Below are 23,705 nucleotides of genomic sequence, written 5' to 3'. Positions count from 1 at the left end.
TTATAATTTAGGCTTGTGTTTGTGTGTGTGTGTGTGTGTGTGTGTGTGTACTAGTGATTGAAACCAGTGCACTGTACTACTGGAGCTATATCCCCAACCATTTTTTATTTTGAGTCAGAGCTCCTTAAGTTGCCAAGGTTGACCTAGAACTTTTGATCCTCCTGCCTCAGCCTTCTGAGTCACTGGGATTACAGGCATATGTCACCACCTGGTTTGTAATTTAGTTTGCTTTTTTTTTTTTTTTAAAAAAACCTTTATTTTATGTATTTGTTTTTACATGGTGCTGAGGATTAAACCCAGTGCCTTGCACATGCTAGGTGAGTATTCTCTCCTGCTGAGCCACAACCCCAGCCCTATAACTTAGTTTTGAAATTTTTGGAAGTCAAGCAATAAGGAAAAGATAAATTATAGTTTTCATTTTGGCAAAAGAAAGCCTAATGACTTTTCAAAACAGACTTTTTTTTTTTTTTTTTTTTTTTGTATTGGGGATTGAACCCAGAGTTGCTTAATTATTTAGCCACATCCTTACCCAAGACCCCTTTTTTTTTTTTAAAGTATTTTTTTAGTTGCAGATGGACACAATATCTTTATTTTTTATTTATTTATTTTTCTGTGGTACTGAGGATTGAACCCAGAGCCTCTACCCCTCCCCCCCTTTTTTTTTAGAGAGAGAGAGAGAGAATTTTTTTTAATATTTATTTTTTAGTTATCGGCGGATACAACATCTTTGTCTTTATGTGGTGCTGAGGATCGAACCCGGGCCGCACGCATACCAGGAGAGTGCGCTACCACTTGAGCCATATCCCCAGCACCCCTCCCCTTTTTTTAAAAAAATATTTATTTCTTTAGTTTTAGGTGGACACAGTATCTTTATTTCACATTTATGTGGTGCTGAGAATTGAACCTAGTGCCTCATGCATGCTAGGAGAGCGCGCTACCACTTGAGCCACATCCCCAGTCCCTCTACCCCCTTTTTTAAAAAAAATATTTTTTAGTTGTTGTTGGACCTTTATTTATTTTTGTTTATTTATATATAGTACTGAGAATCAAACAGTGCCTAACACGTGCAAGGCTCTACCACTGAGCCACAACCCCAGCTCCCACCCTGCCCTTTTTATTTTATTTATTTATTTATTTATTTGGGAGTACCAGGGATTGAACTCAGGGCACTTGGCCATTGAGCCATATCCCCAGCCCTATTTTGTATTTTATTTAGAAACAGGGTCTCACTGAGTTGGTTAATGCTTCACCATTACTGAGGCTGGCTTTGAATTCAAGATCCTCCTGCCTAAGCCTCCTGAGTGGCTAGGATTACAGGTGTGCACCACTTCACCCAACTTATTTTTTATTTTGAGACAGAACAGGATGTCACTAAGTTGCTTAGGGTCTCACTAAGTTGGTTGATGCTGACCTCAATTTTGTGATCTCTCTGTCTCAGATTCCTGGGTGTTACAGGCATCCTAATACAAGGATTCATGTACTAGCCTGTCAAGATATCATACTTCGGTAATCCTGTGACTAGGGAAGCTAAAGCAGGAGAATTAGAAGTTCATGGCCAGTCTTGGCAATTTAGTGAAACCCTGTCTCAAAAATAAAAAATAAAAAGGGCAGGGGATATAGCTCAATGGTAGAGTTCCCCTGTGTGCATACTTAGTATTTTCAACATTTTTTAAGTGAAAGGAAGAAGTATTCTTCAAACATTACTTTAAAAAAAGTAATCTACCTGGTTTCCAAACTGAGAATATAACATTAAAATTTAATGAAACTAGTCTTCTCTATGAAAAATAAACCTAATATGGTTTAGTTATCTAACTTTATATAAAGATTAATTTGAGTATCCCAGCAGAAAACTCATTATGCAACCTTGGGGAGTGCCTGCAATACTTGTATTCTGGGTTGTTTGATTTTGTGTTTGTCATCTAAAAGAAAACATACCTATTAAACTTTGAGAACCAGTTTATTATATGGCCAGATTAACACCTTTTTATACACAGAAATGTCTAACCTGCATACTTGTCCAGATGGTGAGTTACTTCCCCAAATTGTAGTTGTAAAGGTGTAGTGAGGAGCAGATTTCAGAAAGTAATCTTGACTAATACTAAACTTGAATTAACCTTTGACTGAAACTTACCATTTCTACCCCATAGCTGAAGTAAATTCAGTCTTTGCCTGGACAGTTACAAATGCAATTAATTGTTTTTTAGTGCACTTCTTGGTTTATGAGAATAAAATCATGTCACTAGTAAAAAAGAAGATAATTATTTCTTAATAGCAGTGGCAGGAAGACAATGTCTGAAGAATCTAAGCGTTGTCATTGATTTTGCCCATAGAAGACTGTGTCAGTGGCATGTTGGGATTTGGGTGTGGTAGAGTCTCAGTGGATCAGCCCCCCCGCCCCCCCCAAAAAAAAAGTAAAAGGTAACCAGATATAAGAACTAGTTAACTTCCTAGAAAGGGTCTAGTACTAAAGTAATCAGATTTTAGAACTAGTTAACTTCCTAGAAAGGGTCTAATACTAAATGTCCAAACTTTGGACTTGACCCCACCTGAAAAATTTAAAAAGAAGTGGGGTGCAGTGGTGTACTCACATAAACCCAGCTACTCAGGAGGATAAGGCAGGAAGGAAGATCCTAAGTTTGAGTCTAACCTAGGCAATTTAGCAGAACCTTCAAGAACTGTAGATGACTTGCCTAACATACATGAAGCCCTAGGTGCAATCTCTCATACCACCAACACATCCCCTCTCCCCCCAAAAAGGGAAAGAATAAATTTTATTTAGAATAGCTTATTTTACTCCATGGGCCATAAGTGCTGTTGTTTTTTGATGCACTTCTTGGTTTATGAGAATAAAATCATATCACTAGTAAAAAGGAAGATAATTATTTCTTAATAGCAGTGGCAGGAAGACAATGTCTGATAAATCTAAAAATTATATTATTTTAGATGGTGGTTGAAACAATTGGGGAGCCTGTGTAGTTGCATTGGAGACTGGAAATCTGATCTTTTAGGAGATCATTTCCATGCAGTCTGATTCTTGGCATTGAGTTAGACTAGAAAGAAGCTTTCCTAATATGACCTGTATCAGTGTGGCCCATGGCTGATTTTTATTCTAGACTCAAAGATCAAGAGTAGACGAGTATTTCATATACATACACAAATTCTTACATATTTTGAGATAATTTGTTCATAATCATCTTGGTCATTGGTACCATATTTGGTCCTAAAATCTTCTTGGTCTTCAGAGAAAGTATTAGATGGAGAAAAGCAAAGACATTATAAAAAAGGATTTTTTTCACAGCATCTTTTTTTAATATTTAATTTTTAGTTGTAGATGGACACAACACCTTTATTTTATGGACACAACACCTTTATTTTATTTTTATGTGGTGCTAAGGATCGAACCCGGCACCCCAAGCATGCTAGGCAAGTGCTCCACTTCTGAGCCACAACCCCAGTCCCATAGAATCTTAAAAAAAAAAAAAAAAATTTATTGTTGACTGGACCTTTATTTTGCTGAGAATTGAACCCAGTGCCTCACACGTGCTAGGCAAACACTCTACCACTGAGCCACAACCCTAGCCCTCATAGCATCTTAATAGGGATTCTATATGTGTACACACACACACACACACACACTTATTTATTTTTTGTAGTTGTAGTTGGACACAATAACTTTATTTATTTATTTTTATGTGGTGCTGAGGATCGAACCCAGGGCCTTGCACGTGCAAGGTGAACGCTCTACCTCTGAGCCATAACCCCAGCCCTTAATAGGGATTCTTTAGCTTTAGAAATTTATTAATTTTTTTTTTTGTGGTGCCACAGATAGAACCCACGTTCTCAAACATGCTAGGCAAGCTCTCTACTACTTGAGCTGCATACCCAGCCTCTCCTTTTTAATTAAATTTAATTTTGAGAGAGGATCTCATCAGATTTTCCAGGCTGGTCTCAAACTTGTCATTGTCTTTCCTCAGTCTCTCAGTATCTGGGATAATAGTTGTGCACTACCATGCCTGACCAGAAATTTACTTTTGATATCTATTCATTCTTTGTTTATTCCTTAAAAATGCAGTTCAACTTGGCATGGCAGTATACCCATGTAACCCCAGCAACTCAGGAGGCTGAGGTAGGAGGATCACAAGTTCCAGGACCCACGCTGGCAACTTCTAACCCTAACCCTAACCCTAACTATCCCCAAATCAAAACTTAAAAAGAAAATTCGGGGAGGGGAGTGACTGGGTCAGAATGTAGCCCAGTGGTAAAGTGCCCTAGGGTTTAATCTCCAGTACCAAAACAAACAAAAGAACTGGGGATGTAGCTTAGTAGTAAAGCACCTCTAGGTTCAAAACCCAATATAAATTAATAAATAAGGACTGGGGATGTAACTCAGTGGTAAAGACTCCTGGATTTAATTCCCAGTACACCCCCATGAAATTCAGTGGAAAAGATTATTTTTTAAATAGATTGCTTGTTGATGTAAATTTGTTACTGTATAGTGTATTTAAAAGACTGCATTTTAAAAAACCCTATATTCTAATAAGCATGGGGTAAATAAATAATCAATGTATGAGTGTTGGATGAACTAACCACAACATAGGGCAGAATGAAGTCAGTAAAAAAATGAATCAATAAAGCAGTTTTAAGGAACAAAGTAAAAGGAGGTATGACTTTCAACTCAGAAAGGTAGATATTAAGGAATGTATGGTTTAATGCTTCCCACTCCATGGTGACATTTTGACCTCGTCTTTGAAAGATGTGGACTGTGTAATAGTTTGAGAAGGGAGATTGGATTTCCAACTAACCAAATGTATGATGTAGAAAGAGGGTGCCTGGTAGAGAAAGGCACTTAAAACTGGGCAGTAAAAGCTGAGACCAGGTAAGTAGGTTGAGTTGTGGGGGCCTTGGAATATTTAGGTTATGCTCTGAGGCCATGGAAACCAGTTAGAGATTTTTAAGGAGAGGCAATGATGGGAACTAATCTGTTTTAGGAATATAATCCTGGCAGTTTGGAAATGGATATTACAAAAACAAACCAAAAAAATCAACCCCAAACAAACAAACAAAAAACAAAACAAAACAAAAAACAAAATCCAAAAACAAAAGTAGTATTATTGCATTATTGTTTATTCACTTTGCTAGAAGATCAATTTGTCCTCTCAGAGTTCCTAATAATCCCATGGTACCTCTGAGAGCAAATGAAAATTCTGTAAGATCAAAATTAAGTAATTAGGCAAAAATTAATTGAGAAGTATTGAAATAAATTAGACCAAAAAGTTTTATTGCCCCTTTAATGTTAGTGAATGCTTCTGGAATTTTTGCTCCATTCCACTTTCCTAATGCTTCTAATTATGTGTCATAAGGAAGAAAAGCTGGTGAGAGGAATAGTCTAGAACTGAGGCTGTGTAAGTGATTTAGAGTATATATTGTTACCTTTCCTGCCTGCCTTTGTTTATTGGCTCTTGAAAGCTTGAAAAATATATTTTATGTGAATTATTAAGAAGGGTTGTTCTCTAGTTGGACATAGTGGCCCCTGCCTATAATCCCATCAGCTCTGGAGGCTAAGGCAGGAGGATTGCAAGTTCAAAGCCAGACTCAGCAATGTAGTGAGGCCCTAAGCAATTTAGGGAAGCCTAGGGAGCCCCTGTTTCAAAATAAGAAATAAAAAAGGGCTGGGGTTTTGACAATGATTAAGTACTCCTGGGTTCAATTCCTGGTACCAAAACCCAAACAAACAAATTAATTAATTAATTGAAGAAGTGTGTGTGTGTTTGTGTATGTTTTGGTAGTAGGGATTGAGCCCAGGATGCTCTATCACTGAGCTGCATTCCCAGTCCCTCCCCTCTTTATTTTTAATTTTGAGCAAGATATTGCTAAGTTGCTGAGGCTGGCTTCAAATTTGCATCAGCCTCCTGATCCTCTTGCCTCAATCTTCTTGCCTCAGCCTCCTGAGTTGCCATCACCTCTGACTTCTGAAACATTTTTTTTTTTTGGTACTGGGGATTGAACCCAGGGGTACTTAACAACTGAGCTACATCCTCGGCCTTTTTTTTTTTTTTTTTTTTGAGACACTAAATTACAACCTCATTAATATGCTGAGGCTGGCTTTGAACTTGAGCTCCTCCTGCCTCAGCCTCCCAAATTGCTGGGATTACAAGTGTTCTCCACTTCCTGTAACTTCTTAAAAATACTCTGTAATTATTGTTTCTCATTGGACTTTCAACTCCATTTAAGATTTATATAACAAATTCTTTTTCTTTCTTTCTTTCTTTTTTTTTTTTGAGGAGCAAGGAGTTTCAATACTATTTTGGCAGACATCTATTATTAAAAGTGATACTGTTTATAGTATTAGGGAAGTAACAAAGTAACTTTTTTTTCTTTTTGTACCAGGGATTGAACTCAAGGGTTACATCCCCAGCCCTTTTTTATATTTTATTTAGAGACAGGGTCTCATTAAGTTGCTTAGGCCCTTGCTAAGTTGCTGAGGGCTGGCTTTGAATTCATGATCCTCCTGCCTCAGCCTCCCAAGCTGCTTGGATTACAGACATGGGCCACCAAGCCTGGTTATTAACTCTTTTTATAATATACGCAACCATAGTTTCCAATTACTGTGCAGACGCTTTTTAAAAATATTTTTATTAATTTTTGATGGATCTTTATTTTATTTACTTATTTACATGTGGTGCTGAGAATCCCACCCAGTGCCTCACACATTCTAGGCAAGTGTTCTACCACTGAGCCACAACCCTAGCCCTACTGTGCAGACTCTTAACTCACAGCCTAACTTGTGCCAGTTTGTAATCCCAGGTAATTGGGAGGCTGAGGCAGAAGGATCTCTAGTTTGAGGCTACCCTGGGCAATTTAGCAAGACTGTGTTTCAAAATAAAAAATTAAAAGATCTGAGGGTTTAGCTCAATGGTAGAGTTCCCCCTGATTTAATTCCCAGTACCAGAAAGTAACAACAAAAACAAAACAGTAACATCAACAACAATAACAACAAAAACCTCACTGGTGAAGATGATTAGTTTTACTGAGAGAGTTAAAAAAATGGTGGGCTGGGATTGTGGCTCAGCCACAGAGCATTTGCCTAGCATGTGCGAGGCATTGGGTTTGATCCTCAGCACCACATAATTAAAAATAAATAAATAAATAAAATAAAGGTATTTAAAAACAATGGGAAAAATATGTATTTAGATTCATTTAAACATTAGTCTATTGATACATAGTAACCAGGAATTCAACAATAAAATTGCTATCTCCAGCACCTTGTGTTTTAGAGGATTAGAAATTTAAGATTGTGTTCTTGTTTTCAGGGAATTTAAAATCTATAGCAGGAACAAAAATAATTTATTCTGCCTGGGGTAAGGTCAAAGAATTGAAAAGTTGGATTCATTCATTCGTTTGTTTGTTTGTTTGTTTATTTAGTTTTTCAGCACTAGGGATTAAATTTGGGGGACTTTATATGCTAGGCAAGTATTCTACCACTAAGCGATATCCCCAGCTCTCTATAAAGTATTAGAAGAAACAGTTGCTTTTAGTTCAGGAATGTGTAAAGGTCTTGAAAGAATAAATTGGAGTTTGGAAAGAACAGGAGAAGAGGAAGGCAATGTGAGAGAATATTACAGATTAGGCAGAGAACACTTGAACCAAATGATCAGTCTTAACTTCACTTATAAGGCACAGAGGCAAGAAAACACAAGATGATTCTGAAGCTCTCTGGTGGGGGATGGTTAGGGAATGTGGATGGAAGGCTGTGTTTTGTGGTCCTGCAAAAATAGTTTATGTTTCAGAACAATTTAAAGCTAGTGTGGGGAGTTCCACCATTGAGTGTAGGGAAAATCAAGATTTTTAAGTGGACAGTGACAGGAATAGACCTGTATTTCAGAGAGACAAATCTGGCAGTATTGTGTAGATGGAACAGATAAAAATGGAAATGTTGTGTAGTATGAATGGGGTAGAAGGAAGAAAGAGATAAAGCTGCTTAAGAAGGCCTTGGAGGGGCTCAGTGGTACAGTACCTGCCTAGCTTGTGCCAGGACCCCATGTCTATTCCACAGCACCACCACATAAATAAAAAAATAAAAAAATAAATAAATAAATAAATAGGCAGGCCTTAGAAAGTATTGAAGGCCTAATGGGTATGTTGGTAGAAAAGGAAGAGATAGAAGTGGGAACAGAATGGTGGGAACATTAAAAGAAGCAGAAAAAAGGTAAAAGAGGGCTTGGGATATATAGCTCAGTTGATAGAGTGCTTGTCTTGCATGCATAGGTCTTGGGTTCAATCCCCAGCAAACCCCGCCCCCCCCCCCCCCCCACACACACACAAAAAAAAAAAAAAAAAAAGAAAGAAAGAAAAAAGAAAAGAAAAGAGGTAAAAGATCTGGTAGTGTTTGGAGGAGAGATATTTTACTGATAAGATAGCTAGATAGAGGAATCAAGCAGTCTCCTGAAAACATGAATTGTATAAGGACTTTGATATTGGAAATGTTAGTGTTTTGGTTCATAGTTACAAATGCATACTACCTTATACCTTATATCAGAAGCACAGTAAAAAGAGGATTTAGCCAGGGCTGTCTTGTTTGTTAAGTCAGAAGTATTCAACACTCCAGTGGGCCCTGGGTAGAACACACATACACATACATAAATTAATTTAAATACCTATAGTATTTAATAACTGTCGGCTCTTTGGCAATCTTGCTTTTTCTATTTCTGATTATTTTTTAAATTTAAAAAATTTTTTTGGTACTGGGGATTGATCCTAGGGTGCTTTACCACTGAGCCATGTTGCCAGCCCTTTGAGACAGGGCCTCCCTTACTAAATGGCTTAGGACCTCGCTAAATTGCTGAGGCAATTGAACTTGGAATGCTCCTACCTCAGCCTCCTGAGCAGCTGGGATTATAGGTGTGCACCACTGCATCTGGCTTTTCTATTCCTGATTATTTTTTAAAATTAGTTTTTATAGATTTTCTTGACTGAAAAAAATATTTGCATATGGTTGATAATGCAAGCTTCTTTTATAACGCTTCCTCCCCAATTATGCTGTTTATTGGATTAAACAGGGCAACTTGGTGTGTAGATTTTCCCACATTCACATCTCATCTGAATTGCCTCTTTGCTCCCTATATATCTGGTGAACTGATAGTTAGATCTAAGACTTCATTCTGTTATAACTTCATTTTTTATTTTATATTTTGCTAGTTTTCAGAATATTGAGAGATTTTTCTTTATTATTTTTTTCTTTATTTTATTCACTTACTTATTTGTGGTGCTGAGACTCAAACCCAGTGCCTCATACATGCTAGGCAAGTGCTCTACCACTGCTTCACAACTCCAACCCTGTTACAATTTCTTTCTAAGGGAGTGGAGCAAGGAGGGAGTGGGGCAAGAATACTTCCTAGGTGGTGCTGTGTATTTCTGTGGAGTCCATCAAGAGGGGCTATATGGCCTTGGTGTCCTACTTCTAGTGGTGTTGAGACTGATCAACTGAGTGGGACATGGTGGTGCATGTCTTGTAATTCCAACTATTCAGGAGATTGAGTCAGAAGGATTGAAAGATTGAGGTCAGTCTGGGAAAATCAGTGAGACACTGTCTCAAAATTTTAAAAGGCCTGGGGATGTAGCTCAGTGGTAGAGCACTTCCTAGCATGCATGAAGCCCTGGGTTCAATCCCTAGCATAGGTGAATGCACATTACATACACAAAACTGATCATTTGGTTTGAGTCTTCTCAGCTTCTCCCACCAACCATCCTTACATGCAATGCATTTTAACAGCCAGTGGTATTGTGGCAGAAAGCCTTTATATCAGTAGTGATATTCTAGGTAATATCTTTTCCATTTATTAGCTAGAATTTTTCTGTAAAGAACCTACCCTTGGGCCAGGGTTGAGGCTCAGTGGTAGAGCACTAGCACGTGTAAGGCACTGGGTTCGATCCCTGACACCACATACAATAAACAAACAAAATAAAGATATTGTGTCCATCTACAACTGCAAAAATATTAAAGCAAGCAAGCAAGCAAGCTTTTAAAAATAGATAAAATAAATTTTAAAAAAAGATATTAAAAAAAACCTACCCTCACTATTATAGTTTATCCTGGGATATTTTATATTTTGCTAGTTTTCAAAATATTGAGATTTTTCTTTATTATTTTTTTCCTTTGGTGATTCAAAGGGTTAAACCCAGGACCTCATGCATGCTAGGCATACCCCATACCCCAGTCGATAATTTGAGATTTTCTAAAGTGTCATTATAAACTCATAACTTCATGTATTTGATGTTTTCCTTGCAGTTTCTTCTTCTTCTTTTTCTTCTTTTTTTAATGCTTTAATTATCCGGTTTGGTCAGTGAGAGCTCCTTTAGGCTGGCACCCTTGTCCTTTGGACTTGATCCATTCATCTTTGATAGGATTTTGCTCTTGGGCACACAAAATGTTCTAGGATTTCCTTGAAATTTCTTGCCCAGACTTGAAATTTTCAAGGAGTGCAAGTTCAAGGAGATTTTTTAAGAAATAAAATTTTCACCTTAAGAAGCTATTAAAAATACAGGTGTAGTGGTGCATGCCTGTAATTCCAGTGGCTTGAAAGGCTGAGGCAGGAGGATCACAAGTTCAAAGCCAGCCTTAGCAACTTAGGGAGACCCTTTCTCAAAATTAAAAATTAAAAAATGGGCTGAAAATGTGACTCATTGGTTAAGTCCTACTGGGTTCAATCTGTGGTACCAAAAATAAAAGGAATAGTGCAAGATAGAATGCAGTTATGTAAAACGATAGCAATGTCTCACAGTGTGTTCCAGTGTTTGAAGTGTAGGAACCATTGATTGATTCCTGGAATGTTTGGGTAAGGTATTTTGGAAGAGATAAGACTGGGTGAGAGAGAGAGAGAGAAAAAAAAAAAAAAAAAAAGAGAGAGAAAACCTGTATGCCCATTGTTGGGCAGAAATAGGAGGTGTTTGTGAGATAGTGAAGGAGCTTGGCTAGAACAGAGTATTTTGACTTTGGTCTTGATCTTGGAAGCACAGGGGAATATGAGAATGTTTTCACAATTGAGAGCGACAGAGAAAGTCATACTTTAGAAAGGTTGATCTTCTAACATGGTTTAGCAGTAGTTTAAAGCAGTGGTTTTTGTGTAGGGATTTACAACATAATCTTTGAAAGAAAAAAAAGCAAAAACCCTAATGTCAGGATCCTATCTTTAAAGTTTTGTATTAGATTTGCTTCCAGAGACAATTTGTGTTTACTTTTATAAATAGATTAAGCAGTAGCATCTTTTTAAATCTAGGTTTTCCCCTTTTAATTAGTGGAGGGGGGAGTCTAGGCTCATTTACTTTTCAAAAGACTGCTGTATGATTTTGTTTTGTGTAACTCTGTTTGATTCTATTGAGTCAAAGACTAAAATTCAAAGAAGAGTTCATCTGTTTCAAGTATTCTAGGCGTGTGGTAGTGAGTCCATGGATTAGGGGAAGGCAATGAGGAGAAGAGATAGGAGGGACCAGAACAATGCAAATTTCTGTCTGAAAAGTTTTCCTATGGTTTGTCATGAATAATGTCAATACTAATACAAGGATTCTAAGAGAAGAAAACAAAGATGACCCCAGAACTTAAATAATGGGGCCTGGGAGAATGATGTTGGCAGAAATGGGAAGATTGAAAAATTATTAGTTTGGGAAAGAAGATATGGACATGATGAAAGTTGAGAGATGATGGTTATATATTAAAGGAAACTCTAGGAGGTTGAAATGTGTTTGATATCATGCTTTATCAGAATGCATCATCTTTTTGGCATGGTACTTAACTGGTGAATACAAGATATGCTATATCAATTGGAGGGTATAATAATTCCCAAAGTTTTCATTTGATAAATGCAATCACAAAAACATTTGATATATTAAATAAAGTACTATTAGTTCCATATAAAGTGAAATGAAAAACAGATTGGAAAAAACATTGCAACATATATAAAAATATTAGTATTAAAGATATTGTGATCATTTAAAGCAAAACCAAAAATCAGCAAATAGGCAAAGACTCAAACAGATGATTCCCACAGCTTGGTAATCCAGTTCATTAATTTATTTGTTCAACAGACACTGAGCTCTTCAAACAGGTACTGTTCTAACTGCTAGCACACAGGACAGGAGATCTCTGAATACTTTGGTATGGCCTGAGAGATGGACATTGATACTACTGCTAGGAGAATTAGTGCACTGAGGTAGAGAGTGACTTGGGGTTTTATTTTTTGCCTTTTCCTGGGGAAAACATTGGTAGTGTTGTGCCACTGAAGATTAGTATTTCTAAACTGTTTAATTATGTGGAAAAAAATTGGTCAGATTTAAATACTGGTTAGGTTCCCTGATAATTGGACTCATAAATACTTTTCTTTTTTAACTTTTCCCTTTTCATTTTATTCATGAATAATAATAGAGTAATTAATAGAGTGTAGACTTCTTCCTGACTAGAGAGAGAGAGAGAGGTTGCTTCTTTTTTTTTTTTTTCACTGAAGAGTGTTGATGTTGTTCTGTTGGGATGGGAATTATTCCTCAGAAAATATTAACATTTTTTTTTCTGGCTTCTTTTAGTAGTGAAATATAGTGATTTCACTACATTCTGCCATGAGTCCCTGGCACATTTGAAGTGTAGGACCTGAGTCTGTGGGAATCTTCTCTGCTTATTGTGTAGAGTGCTCCTGCGGGTCAAATGGGATGCATGCCAAGGAACTTCCAAGTTAATCACTACATAGGGGTAATTAAAGGAGCCAGCACAAACTTATCTCTGTCCTTTGCTGTTTAATTACACATGGTATAACCAAATGGTTCAAACTGTAATTAAAAGTATAAAATTCAATACATTTCTTTAAAGAAAGGAAATAGGGGGTTTGCAGATGGGAAGTTAGCTGTTCAAGGAACTCTTTTAACAAATAAACATTGTAAATTTTTCATTTACCTTTGAAGATTGATCCAGAAATAGAGAAAGCAAGATAGATGCCTGTTTTTTTTTTTTTTTTTTTTTTTTTTTTTTTTTTTTAAGAGTTTTAAAAGTTTAGGGACTTTTTTTTTAGATATGAGGAGATAATAGAGTAGGAAACCAAATTTCTTTCTTCAATATTTGATAATTTACTACTAGCTATATGATTTGTGGGGGAGAAAGGGAATGAGATTTCTAGAAATGAAAACAAGTAGAACTCTTAGGCTTCAGTTTGCTTGTGTTTCCTTTAATTTTGACTATCTTGTATGGAACCTTTTTCTTTTTAAAGGAAACTTGAACATAACTTCAAAAGAAGATTTGATACTTTATTTCTGGACTACATATACATTACAAAGGCCATCAGAATGTCGGGAGCCTCAGTGAAGGTTGCTGTCCGTGTGAGGCCCTTCAATTCTCGAGAGACCAGCAAGGAGTCCAAGTGCATCATTCAGATGCAAGGCAACTCGACCAGTGAGTGCATGTTCTTTTTTATCAGTTCTGTATCTCACCTTCTTCACCTCCCTCCCTGCCCTTCTTTCTGTGATCAGAATAAATGAACATTTGTATGTTAACACTCTGAACTTTGCCATTCTGAATGATCCATTCATTGCTTCCTCCTCTGAGATATTTGCTGCAGTACTTAAATGTGGACTGTGTATTTTGCACTTTATAATTGGAAACCATGAATAAATGAACTGATTTAGCTTTTATTAATGCCTTCTAAGTAGTTGACATCTTAATGACAGTAAAGATGTAAGCAGTGATTTTATTAAATCATGACATAAAATAGCTATGAAAGTCCCGAGAGAGAGAGAGAGAGAGAGAGAGAGAGAGAGAGAGAGAGCGAAAGAATTTTTTAATATTTAGTTTTCAGTTTTCGGTGGACACAACATCTTTGTTTGTATGTGGTGCTGAGGATTGAACCTGGGCCGCATGCATGCCAGACGAGCGTGCTATCGCTTGAGCCACATCCCCAGCCCTTCTTTCTCTATTTTAAATAGCATTTGAACTTGCCAAGATGGTCTTAAAATTTATCTACCTAAATGGGCATACCTGTAATCTCAGCAGCTAGAGAGCCTTAGGCCAGGGGATCATGAATTCAAAGCCATCCTCAGCAACTTATCAAGGATCTAAGCAACTCAGTGAGACCCTTTCTCTAAATAAAATATAAAAAAGGTCTGGGGATGTGGCTCAGTGGTTGAGTGCCCCTGAGTTTAGTCTCTGGTAACAAAAAAAAAAGTTTCTGAGATTGGCTTCAAACTTGCAATCCTCCTGCTTCAGTGGGTCATGGGCATATGCCACTGTGCTTGGCCTTCTTCAGTAATGTTTAAATAAGGTTAAACATATTTATTTCCGCAAACATTTATTTATAAAGAAATTTAAAAAAGGGGGCAGGTAGGCTGGGGATATGGCTCAGTGGTAAAACAGTCCTGGGTTTAATCCCCGCTACCAAAAAAAAAAAAAAAGAAAAAAGAAAGAAAGAATGTAATGTGACTTGGGTCTGTGGGCAAATTATTATTTAAAATACAGGCAGGCTCTTCTATCTTCAAATCTATAATTTTTGCAATAGAGAAGAATCATTGATCTTTCAGACAAAATTCTAAAGTAACCATTTTGACCTCATCTGTCTGCTGGTGATCAGTATTTGTTCCATAAAAGCCAGCTAGATATTGTAGCCCACATTTCAGGATAGTTAATATAGAACTTAAAGTATTTCATTGATAAATGCAGTATAACTTCTCATTTGTCTGATTGTACATGATGTAGAGTTAAACAGGTCATGTAATTATATATGTACAGGGTAATAATGTTTGATTCATTCTACTATCATTCCTACTCCAATATCCCCCCCTAGTTTGACGACACCCCCCCCCCCCATCGGCTTCCGCATATTAGAGAAAACATTTGGCCTTTGGTTCTTTGGGATTGGCTTATTTTGCTTAGCATAATGTTCTCCATTTCCATCCATTTACCGGCTAATTTCATTCTTCTTTTTTTTTTTTTAATAGAGAGAGGAGAGAGAGAGAGAGAGTTTTTTTAATATTTATTTTTTAGTTTTTGGCGGACACAACATCTTTGTATGTGGTGCTGAGGATCGAACCTGGGCCCCACGCACGCCAGGCGAGCGCGCTACCGCTTGAGCCACATACCCAGCCCAATTTCATTCTTCTTTAAGGCTGAGTAATGTTCCATTGCATGTATATACTACAGTTTTTTTTTAATCCGTTCATCTGTTGAAGGGCATCTAGGTTGATTCCATAATTTGACTATTGTGAATTGAGCTGCTATGAACATTGATGTGGCTGTGTCACTGTAGTATGCTGATTGGAAGTCCTGTGGGTATAAACCTAGGAGTGGGATGACTGGATCAAGTGATGGTTCCATTCCAAGTTTGAAACTGGTTTTTAAATAAAGATTCAAGTCATGGGTGCGGTGATGGGTACTTATAGTCCCAGCTACTCAGGAAGCTGATGCAGGAGGATTGCTTGTGTCCAGGAGTTCAAGGCCAGACTGGGCAACATAGCAAGACCCTATCTCAGAAAAAGAAAGAAAGAAAGAGAAAAGAAAAGGAAAAGATTCAAAAATAGTAGTCTAGCCAGGTATGGTGACACATTGCCATCCTTTTTTGTTTTTTATGTTGAGACAAGGTCTTGCTAAGTTGTTTAGGGCCTCGGTGAGTTACTGAGCCTGGCCTTGAAGCTGTGATCCTCCTGCCTCAGCCTCCCAAGTCACTGGGATTACAAGCATGTGCCTCCTGCCTCTCAATATTGTTACATTGGGGTCTCAGGCTTCAGTCAGAGTTTTGTTGAAGACAAACCATCTTTAAACTCTTGTAAAGTTTTTCTGTAGAGAAATAAATGTGGGTCTGCTTGTTTTCTGATTTTGCCTGTTAACCTAGGGTTGCAGGAGGCTGAAACAGGAAGATTACAAGTTGTAGGCCAGCCTGGACAATTTAGTGAGAACCTGCCTCAAAATAAAAAATAAAGGGGCTGGAGTTGGGACTCAGCAGTAGAGCACTTACCTAATATGGGCGAGGCCCTGGGTTCAGTCCTCAGCACCACATAAAAATAAATAAATAAAGATATTGTGTCCAACTATAACTAAACTAAATTTTTTTTTATAATTTTTAAATTTGTTTTAATTAGTTACACATGACAGTATAATGATCTTGACATATCATACATTTGAATCAGATGGGATATATTTTCTCATTTTTCTGAGTGTACAGGTTGCAGAATCACATTGGTCATGTAGTCACGTATATACACACAGCAATAATAATTTCTATTTTAACTAAATATTTTTAAAAAAAAAAATAAATAAATAAAAAATAAAAGGGGGTGGAGATGCAGCTCAGTGTCAGGGTGCTTCTGGATTTAATCTCTGGTAACACATAAAAAAGATAGGTGTCTCAAAAGCTATACCCTTATATGTTAACTTTGTTAATTGTGCCAGTGGTTCTGTGAATTATATTTTGTGAATAATTGTCAAAGAGACAACAAAAGTCAGCATTGAATGTAAACTTTATTCATTTATTTTTTAAAATTTGTTCTACTTAGTTGTACATGACAGCAGAATAAATTTCAATTAATCATACACAAATGGAGTGCAACATTTCAATTCTCTGGTTGTACACAGTGTAGAGACACTCCATTCATGCAATCATATATGTACCTAGGGTAATGATGTCCATCTCATTTAGTCATCTTTCCTATCCTCATAACCCTTCCCCACCTCTCCTTGAATGTGTACTTTAAATAGGTAAACTTTATGGAATATAAATTACACTTGAATAATCCTTTTTTTTTTTTAATGTAGTGAGGATTGAACCCAGGGGCACCCAACCATATGAGCCACATCCCCAGCCCTGTTTTATATTTTTTATTTAAAGACTGGGTCTCATTGAGTTGCTTAGTGCTTCGTGGCTGCTAAGGCCGGCTTTGAACTTGCAATCCTTTTGTCTCAGCCTTTCCAGCTGCTGGGATTACAGGCGTGGGCCACTATGACTGGCTAATTTTTTAAAATTTGAAACAGGATCTTTATAAATTGTCTAGGCTGGCCTCAGCCTCCTGAGTAGTTAGGATCACAGAAATTTGCCACCATGCTTGGCACAAAGACTTATCCTGTCAACCAGTTCTTTTCCTCATAAGCAACTTATATTAGATTTTCTTCCAGTGACAATTTAAGTTTACTTTATAAATAGATTAAGCAGTAGCATCTTTTTAAATCTAGTTTTTCCCCTTTAAATTAGTGATAAGTAATGGTAGCTGCTCTGTATTTTGTTTTCTTTTTTTGGTGGTACTGGGGATTGAATCCAGGGATGCTGTATCACTGAAATTTATCCCCATCCTTTTAATTTTTTTGAGACAATTAAGGGTTTTCCTTAATTACAGAGGCTGGCCTGAAACTTGTAATCCTCCTGCCTTAACCTCCCGAGTAATTGGGAATACAGTGTGTACCACTGTGTCCTGCTGCCTTACATGTTTTAAGTATTTGAATAATATAATACATGTTTATAATTTGTAAAAGTTGTTTTCTATCCATATAATTAACAAGGTTTTATTTATTAGCAAGTATGTACTACATGTCTTATGGTATGCTAAGTACTACAAAAAGTGTCAAAAGTAATCCATTGACTATCTAGAACAATAAACTATTGGTACATAGTACAATTAAAAGCTTGTCTTAGTCCATTTTCTGGACTAAGACAAGAAAATGTCTGGGTAATTTATAAAGGAAAGAGGTTTATTTTGACTCACAATCTTGAAGTTCAAGAGCATGATACTGGCACTTGCTTGACTTCTTGAGTTGGTCTCATGCTGCTTCAATAATGGAGGAAAAGTAGAAGGCAAGCAGATGTGTGTGAAGGAGTAAGGGAAGGGCCAGGCTGCTTTATAGCAACCCGTTCCTGTGGTAACTGACTGACTGACTCTCACAGAACTACATTAATTGCTTCATGAGGGTGGAGTTGTACTAATTAACCCCCACCCCCGTGGTACCAGGGATTGACCCCAGGAGTGGTGCTTAACCAACCCACATCCCCAGCCCTTTTTGTTTTTTATTTTGAGACAAGGTCTTGATAAGTTGTTTAGGGCCTCGGTGAGTTACTGAGCATGGTCTTGAAGCTGTGATCCTCCTGCCTCAGCCTCCCAAGTCACTGGGATTACAGGCATGTGCCTCCTGCCTCTCAATATTGTTACATTGGGGACTCAGGCTTCAGTCAGAGTTCTGTTGAAGACAAACCATCTTTAAACTCTTGTAAAGTTTTTCTGTAGAGAAATAAATGTGGGTCTGCTTGTTTTCTGATTTTGCTAGTATGGATTAAAACTCACTAAAATGGACTGGGGATGTAGCTTGCCTAGCATGCATGAAATTCTGGATTCAATCCCCAGTACTGGGAGAAAAAGAAACCTCACTAAGAGAATATGATTATGATTATATTTTTGGTACTGGGGATTGAGCCCAGGGTTTCAAGCATGCAAGGCAAGTACTCCATGATTGACCCACATCCCCAGCCCTAAGAGATTGTTGATGGCTAATCAAGAGGGAGTTAGGTCTCGTATCTAGGCTAGGCAACTCACTATTTGACTTTATTATTTTAATTGTATTAAAAATGAAGTCAGGGGCTGGGGATGTGGCTCAAGCGGTAGCGCGCTTGCCTGGCATGCGTGCGGCCCGGGTTCGATCCTCAGCACCACATACAAAGATGTTGTGTCTGCCGAAAATGAAAAAATAAATATTAAATTCTCTCTCTCTCTCTCTCTTAAAAAAAAATGAATTCAGTTTAGAGGATAAAGTAAAATCATCCAAATGTGATATTCAGGCTGGAAGAATTTCAGATGTTTTAATTTGTGTCGAAAGCAAATTGAAGAAGGAAATAAGATTTTTAGTTGAAAATCTTTTGAGAATAAGTCTATAAAATTTTAGAATTGGTTGGGATATAAATTCTACTCACCCATTTTGGTTTATCTCCCACAAAAATCTCCAGAATTATTAAAAATATTGATATATCTTTTTTTTTAAGAGAGAGAGAGAGAGAGAGAATTTTTTAATATTTATTTTTTAGTTCTTGGCAGACACAACATCTTTGTATGTGGTGCTGAGGATCGAACCTGGGCCGCACGCATGCCAGGCGAGCGAGCTACCGCTTGAGCCACATCCCCAGCCCTTGATATATCTTTTGATTAAATATTATAGATGAAATGTCTGGGTTCCCAATCTTTTAAAATTATTGCATTGTATTTATACATAATAATGGGGTTCATTTTGAACACAAAGTAAATATTCAGTTAGAGAATACTAGTATGTGAAATATACTAGTCCTATACTAGAATGTGAATACTCATCTCTGGACCACCTCAAGCACATGCTGAACTGCTAATGATTTCTTTTAACACATATTGTTTAAAAGTGGACTAATGGCTCTGCTCTGCCTTGCCCTTCCTTTCTTTCCCTTTTACCTTTTTGAGAGTCTACTATAAAATGAGTCTATAGTAGTTGGAGAGACTAATGCATCATTGGACCCTGTCCTTTTTATGGTGTCCTTAAAGTTTGTGATAGGAGATACCAAGATATACACAAATAACTAATATAGAATGAAAGTGATCAAATGATAATTGCCATTAAAAAATGTTTTTAAAAAGTAGAAGTGTGAGTTTGGAAAAGAGTAAATGCAAGGAGTCGTTGATGAAAAATAGTGGTTACGCTGAACCTTGAGGAATGAATAGGATTTAACCTAATATACCAGTGTAGTGGATGTTTGGAATATTAATGGCTAAGTGGTGGGTTTAGATGGGGAGAGTGCATGCATTCTTGCAAAAATGAGATGAAATGAGTATGCTGTATCCATGTGTGTTAGCTTCATTAAAAGGCTGCTGTGCTGGCGAACTGGCCTGTATTGCTGCTCACAGGGATTATAGCTGATTGCACATGGAATGCAGTGGAATATTCCTGCTATCAGATCTTTTATGAAAAACTAGAAAAGTATAAAGAGTGCTTTAGGGAATGCAAAATCTGAAAACCAAGTAGCAGCCATTTTACTTAAGCACTTTCTGATTTTGAAGGAAATATTTTCCATGGCCTAGATAAATGTTACTGCCTTGACATTTTAGAGTCCTGAGTGCATATAAATGTCTTTGTTCAATGATATCATTATATTAGTTTCTCCCACTTAGGAGGCATTTTTTATTTTATTTATTTATTTTTAATTTTTTTTTATTAGTTTCTCAAGACATTACAATGATCTTGACATCATACATTTGATTCAAATGGGGTATGTAATCTTATTTTTCCACGTGTACAGATTGCAGGATCACATTGGTTAAACAGCAGGAGGCATTTTTTATTGTCTAATTTGTTTTTTTTTTTTTTTAAAGAGAGAGTGAGAGAGGGAGAGAGAGAGAGAGAATTTTTAATATTTATTTTTTAGTTTTCGGCGGACACAACATCTTTGTTTGTATGTGGTGTTGAGGATCGAACCTGGGCCGCACGCATGCCAGGCGAGTGCGATACCGCTTGAGCCACATCCCCAGCCAATTGTCTAATTTGTAAAAAGGAAAATGGGGGAGTTAATGATTTAACTGCTCACATTTATGAATAAGTTTTATGTGTAAATCTGGAGATAGTGAACCTTCATAAATTGAGAGAAACCGGAGGTATATATAAAGCTGATGTTTCACTTATGATGTGAGATATATACTCCGTTGGGTGATTGAGTTGCAGTATTTTGTTTTATTCTTCCTTTGCCCAGGGTCTTCCACTGAGCTATATCACCTGCCTTTTTTAGTTTTTTTTTTTTTTTTTTTTTTTTTTTTTATAAAGACAGGGGCTTACCAAATTGCCAGGACTGACGTATACTTTGGAATCCTCTTGCCTCAACCTCCTGAGTAGCTGGAATTACAGACACACTCTGCCATGCCTGGCAAGCCCTTTTTATTTTATTTTGAGACAGGGTCTCCCTAAGTTGCTCAGCCTGGCCTTGAACTTTCAATCTTCCTCTTTCAGCCTCCCCAGTAGCTAGGATTTAGGCCACCACACCTGGCAATCTTAGTTAATCTTGCAAATAAAGATGTTGTATACATATACCTGCTCATAGTAGGGAATAGGGCATATTATATACAAGGCATGTAAGTTCTTGCTTATAGTATGCTCATTTCAAAACCTTGTAGCCAGGTGTTTGCTCTTTTTCTTTCCAAAGTGGAAAATCTTTAATTTTTTGTATGTTTTTTCCACTTTTTAAATTGGTGAATTATAATTTTGTGTAATGATGGGATTCATTATTACTTACATGTACACAATGTAACAGCATAATTTGACCAATGTTATTTCCCAGTATTTTGCTCCCCTCATCCCTCCCCTGGACCCTTCCCTCTACTCTACTGATCTCTCTTTCGTTTTCATGATATTCCCTCCATCCCCATACCTTTATTGTCCTTTTTCTTATTTAGCTTCCACCTATGAGAGAAAATATTTGACCCTTGACTTTTGGGAGTTTGGCTTATTTTGCTTAGTAGTATTCTCATGTTTTATTCATTTTCTTGCAAATGACATAATTTCATTTGACTTCTTTTTTTAAAATATTTATTTTTTTAGTTGTAGTTGGACACAATACCTTTATTTTATTTATTTATTTTTATGTGGTGCTGAGGATTGAACCCAGGGCCTCACACATGGTAGACAAGCACTCTACCTCTGAGCCACAACCCCAGCCCTTATTTGACTTTTTTATGGCTGAATTAATCTTCTTTGGGTATATGTACCACATTTTCTTTATCTGTTCATTCACTGATGAACACCTAGGCTGGTTGGTTCCACAGTTTGGCTCTTGTGAATTGTGCTGCTATAAACATGGAGTAGCATAATTGGATCACATTGGTGGTTCCATTCCTAGTCTTTTGAGGAAACTTCATACTGGAATCTTTACTTATACAGTCAAATGTTCATTGATTAAATGATTCTCATTTACTGGAATAAAAGAAGGTAAGCAACAAGAATATAAAGAGGTTTATAGGGGCTGGGGTTGTGGCTCAGAGGTAACAGCGCTCACCTAGCACATGTGAGGCACTAGGTTTGATCCTCAGCACCACATAAAAATGAAATAAAGATTTTTTTTTTTTTTTTTTTTTAAAGAAGAGGTTTATAGGGCATAAGGAGAGAGTTTAGTAAACTGTATCGAAATCAGATTGGCTACCAGTGGCAGTAAACTTTTTAAAAATTCTGAAATGCAACACTTTTCTTGTGGTTAGGACTTGCAGCTATAGCAACAAAGGAGTGTGTGTGTGTGTGTGTGTGTGTGTTTGGAGATGGTGAGTAAAAATAAAGGTGCCTCTGAAATGATGCTACATTTAGTCAACTGGAGTTGGTTAAAAGCAGTTAAAACAGGTCAACAAAGGGGAAAGTCTAGGACCTGGGCCTGATTATCGATAGCTTTCTTTTCCTTCAGGGATATTGACTGTAATTAATGACACATTTCCTCTGCAGTGTCAGAGTAGGGGAAGACATGATCCTTGAGGTTACCTTTCTTTGTCAGACATGTCTGTTGGCCACTGATTTGGCTGGGGACCATTGTCACCCTGATCCTTCTGCCCCCTTTCAGTTTTTAAATTACCACTTCCCTTCCCTTCCCTCATAATTCAACACATACTTTGTTATTTCTTCTACATTCAACACAGTTTTATTTAGTAGTTCATGACTTCTCATGTGGCGGATTGCTTAGTTGACATTCTGAAATGTATCTCTATATTTATAATGTTGTTTATTCTGCTTAGATAAAGTTTGGGGTCATAAAGAGGATATTAGATGGTGCCATTTGTAGATATCGGGTGTATTTTTTTGTTGTTGTATACATTTAAAAACACTATTGCATTTGATTACTTAGATATATCATAGAAAGGCATTTTGTTTGTAGTGAAAGGAAAATTGTTTTGGTATGTTATACGCATATCTTCTAAATTTATCTGCTTCTGATCTTCTTGATTTTGGAAATGAAGATAACTTTGACATTTGTCAATAAAGTATTGATTGGTTATATGAATACAATTTAATGGCACATTGGTGTTGAAATCATTTTTTTCTTCTTGGCATATCTTGCAGTTTTTCTCAAGTTCTTGCTGTAGAATTTGTATTTATAGCACTGCCTTGGGAGCAACTGAGGATTGCGTGTTTTGGTTGCTTCAGTGAACAAAAGAGGATTCTTTTGACTTAAGTATGGTTTTGCAGCAGTAATTGCTCTCTGTGACTTGTCATTGTTTTCTTTACATTAGGAAAATACTGGGAGTTATTGTTCAGGGAAAAGTATTATTCTGTAATTATCTTGGGTATTTATCTGTTTTCCAGCAAATTAGAATAAGTAGCATGCTTATTTCTTATTTAACAGCTCTTTAATCTGGCTATCAGGGTCCTCCTCTTCTCTGCAGTACTTCAGTCATGTCCTCTTGGACTAAGCGCTGATACGCAGTTTTCACTTGACAAAATGTGTCTCATAAGAAAGACAGCAGCCTGAAGGGGAAAAGAAATAGTTCTGAGGTTGTGTTTGATATCTCTTTTACCTTCCTAAAATAAGTGTTCAGTAAATTGAATTTGCTTTACCTTTCTCTTATCATTTGCTATATATAATTTTTCTTCTGAATTAGTAACAACTTCTTTCAAATATCTACTGAACAATTTTTTTTTTTTTTTTTTTGCTACTCACTTGACCACTGAGCCACATCCTTCTTTTGTGTTTTATTTAGAGAAGGATCTCACTAAATTG

The 23,705-nt window shown here is 36.9% G+C and overlaps 1 protein-coding gene across 6 annotated transcripts in view; it reads left to right on the top strand.

The window, feature by feature from the left end:
* Kif1b (kinesin family member 1B) overlaps positions 1-23,705 on the top strand; it is a 152,021-nt gene that overhangs the window by 6,756 nt on the left and 121,560 nt on the right. For all 6 annotated transcript variants that reach the window (XM_076861327.2, XM_076861325.2, XM_076861324.2 and 3 more), the window contains exon 2: positions 13,245-13,426. In XM_076861327.2, the coding sequence (XP_076717442.2) occupies positions 13,321-13,426 (106 nt within the window). In that variant the 5' untranslated portion in view covers positions 13,245-13,320. The remainder of the gene's footprint in view (positions 1-13,244; positions 13,427-23,705) is intronic.

Source organism: Callospermophilus lateralis, chromosome 7 (genome assembly GCF_048772815.1).
Source record: "Callospermophilus lateralis isolate mCalLat2 chromosome 7, mCalLat2.hap1, whole genome shotgun sequence".
In the NCBI taxonomy this organism is placed as follows: domain Eukaryota; kingdom Metazoa; phylum Chordata; class Mammalia; order Rodentia; family Sciuridae; genus Callospermophilus; species Callospermophilus lateralis.
The sequence above is the reverse complement of the archived record's forward strand: the minus strand, read 5'-3'. Positions and strand labels throughout refer to the sequence as shown.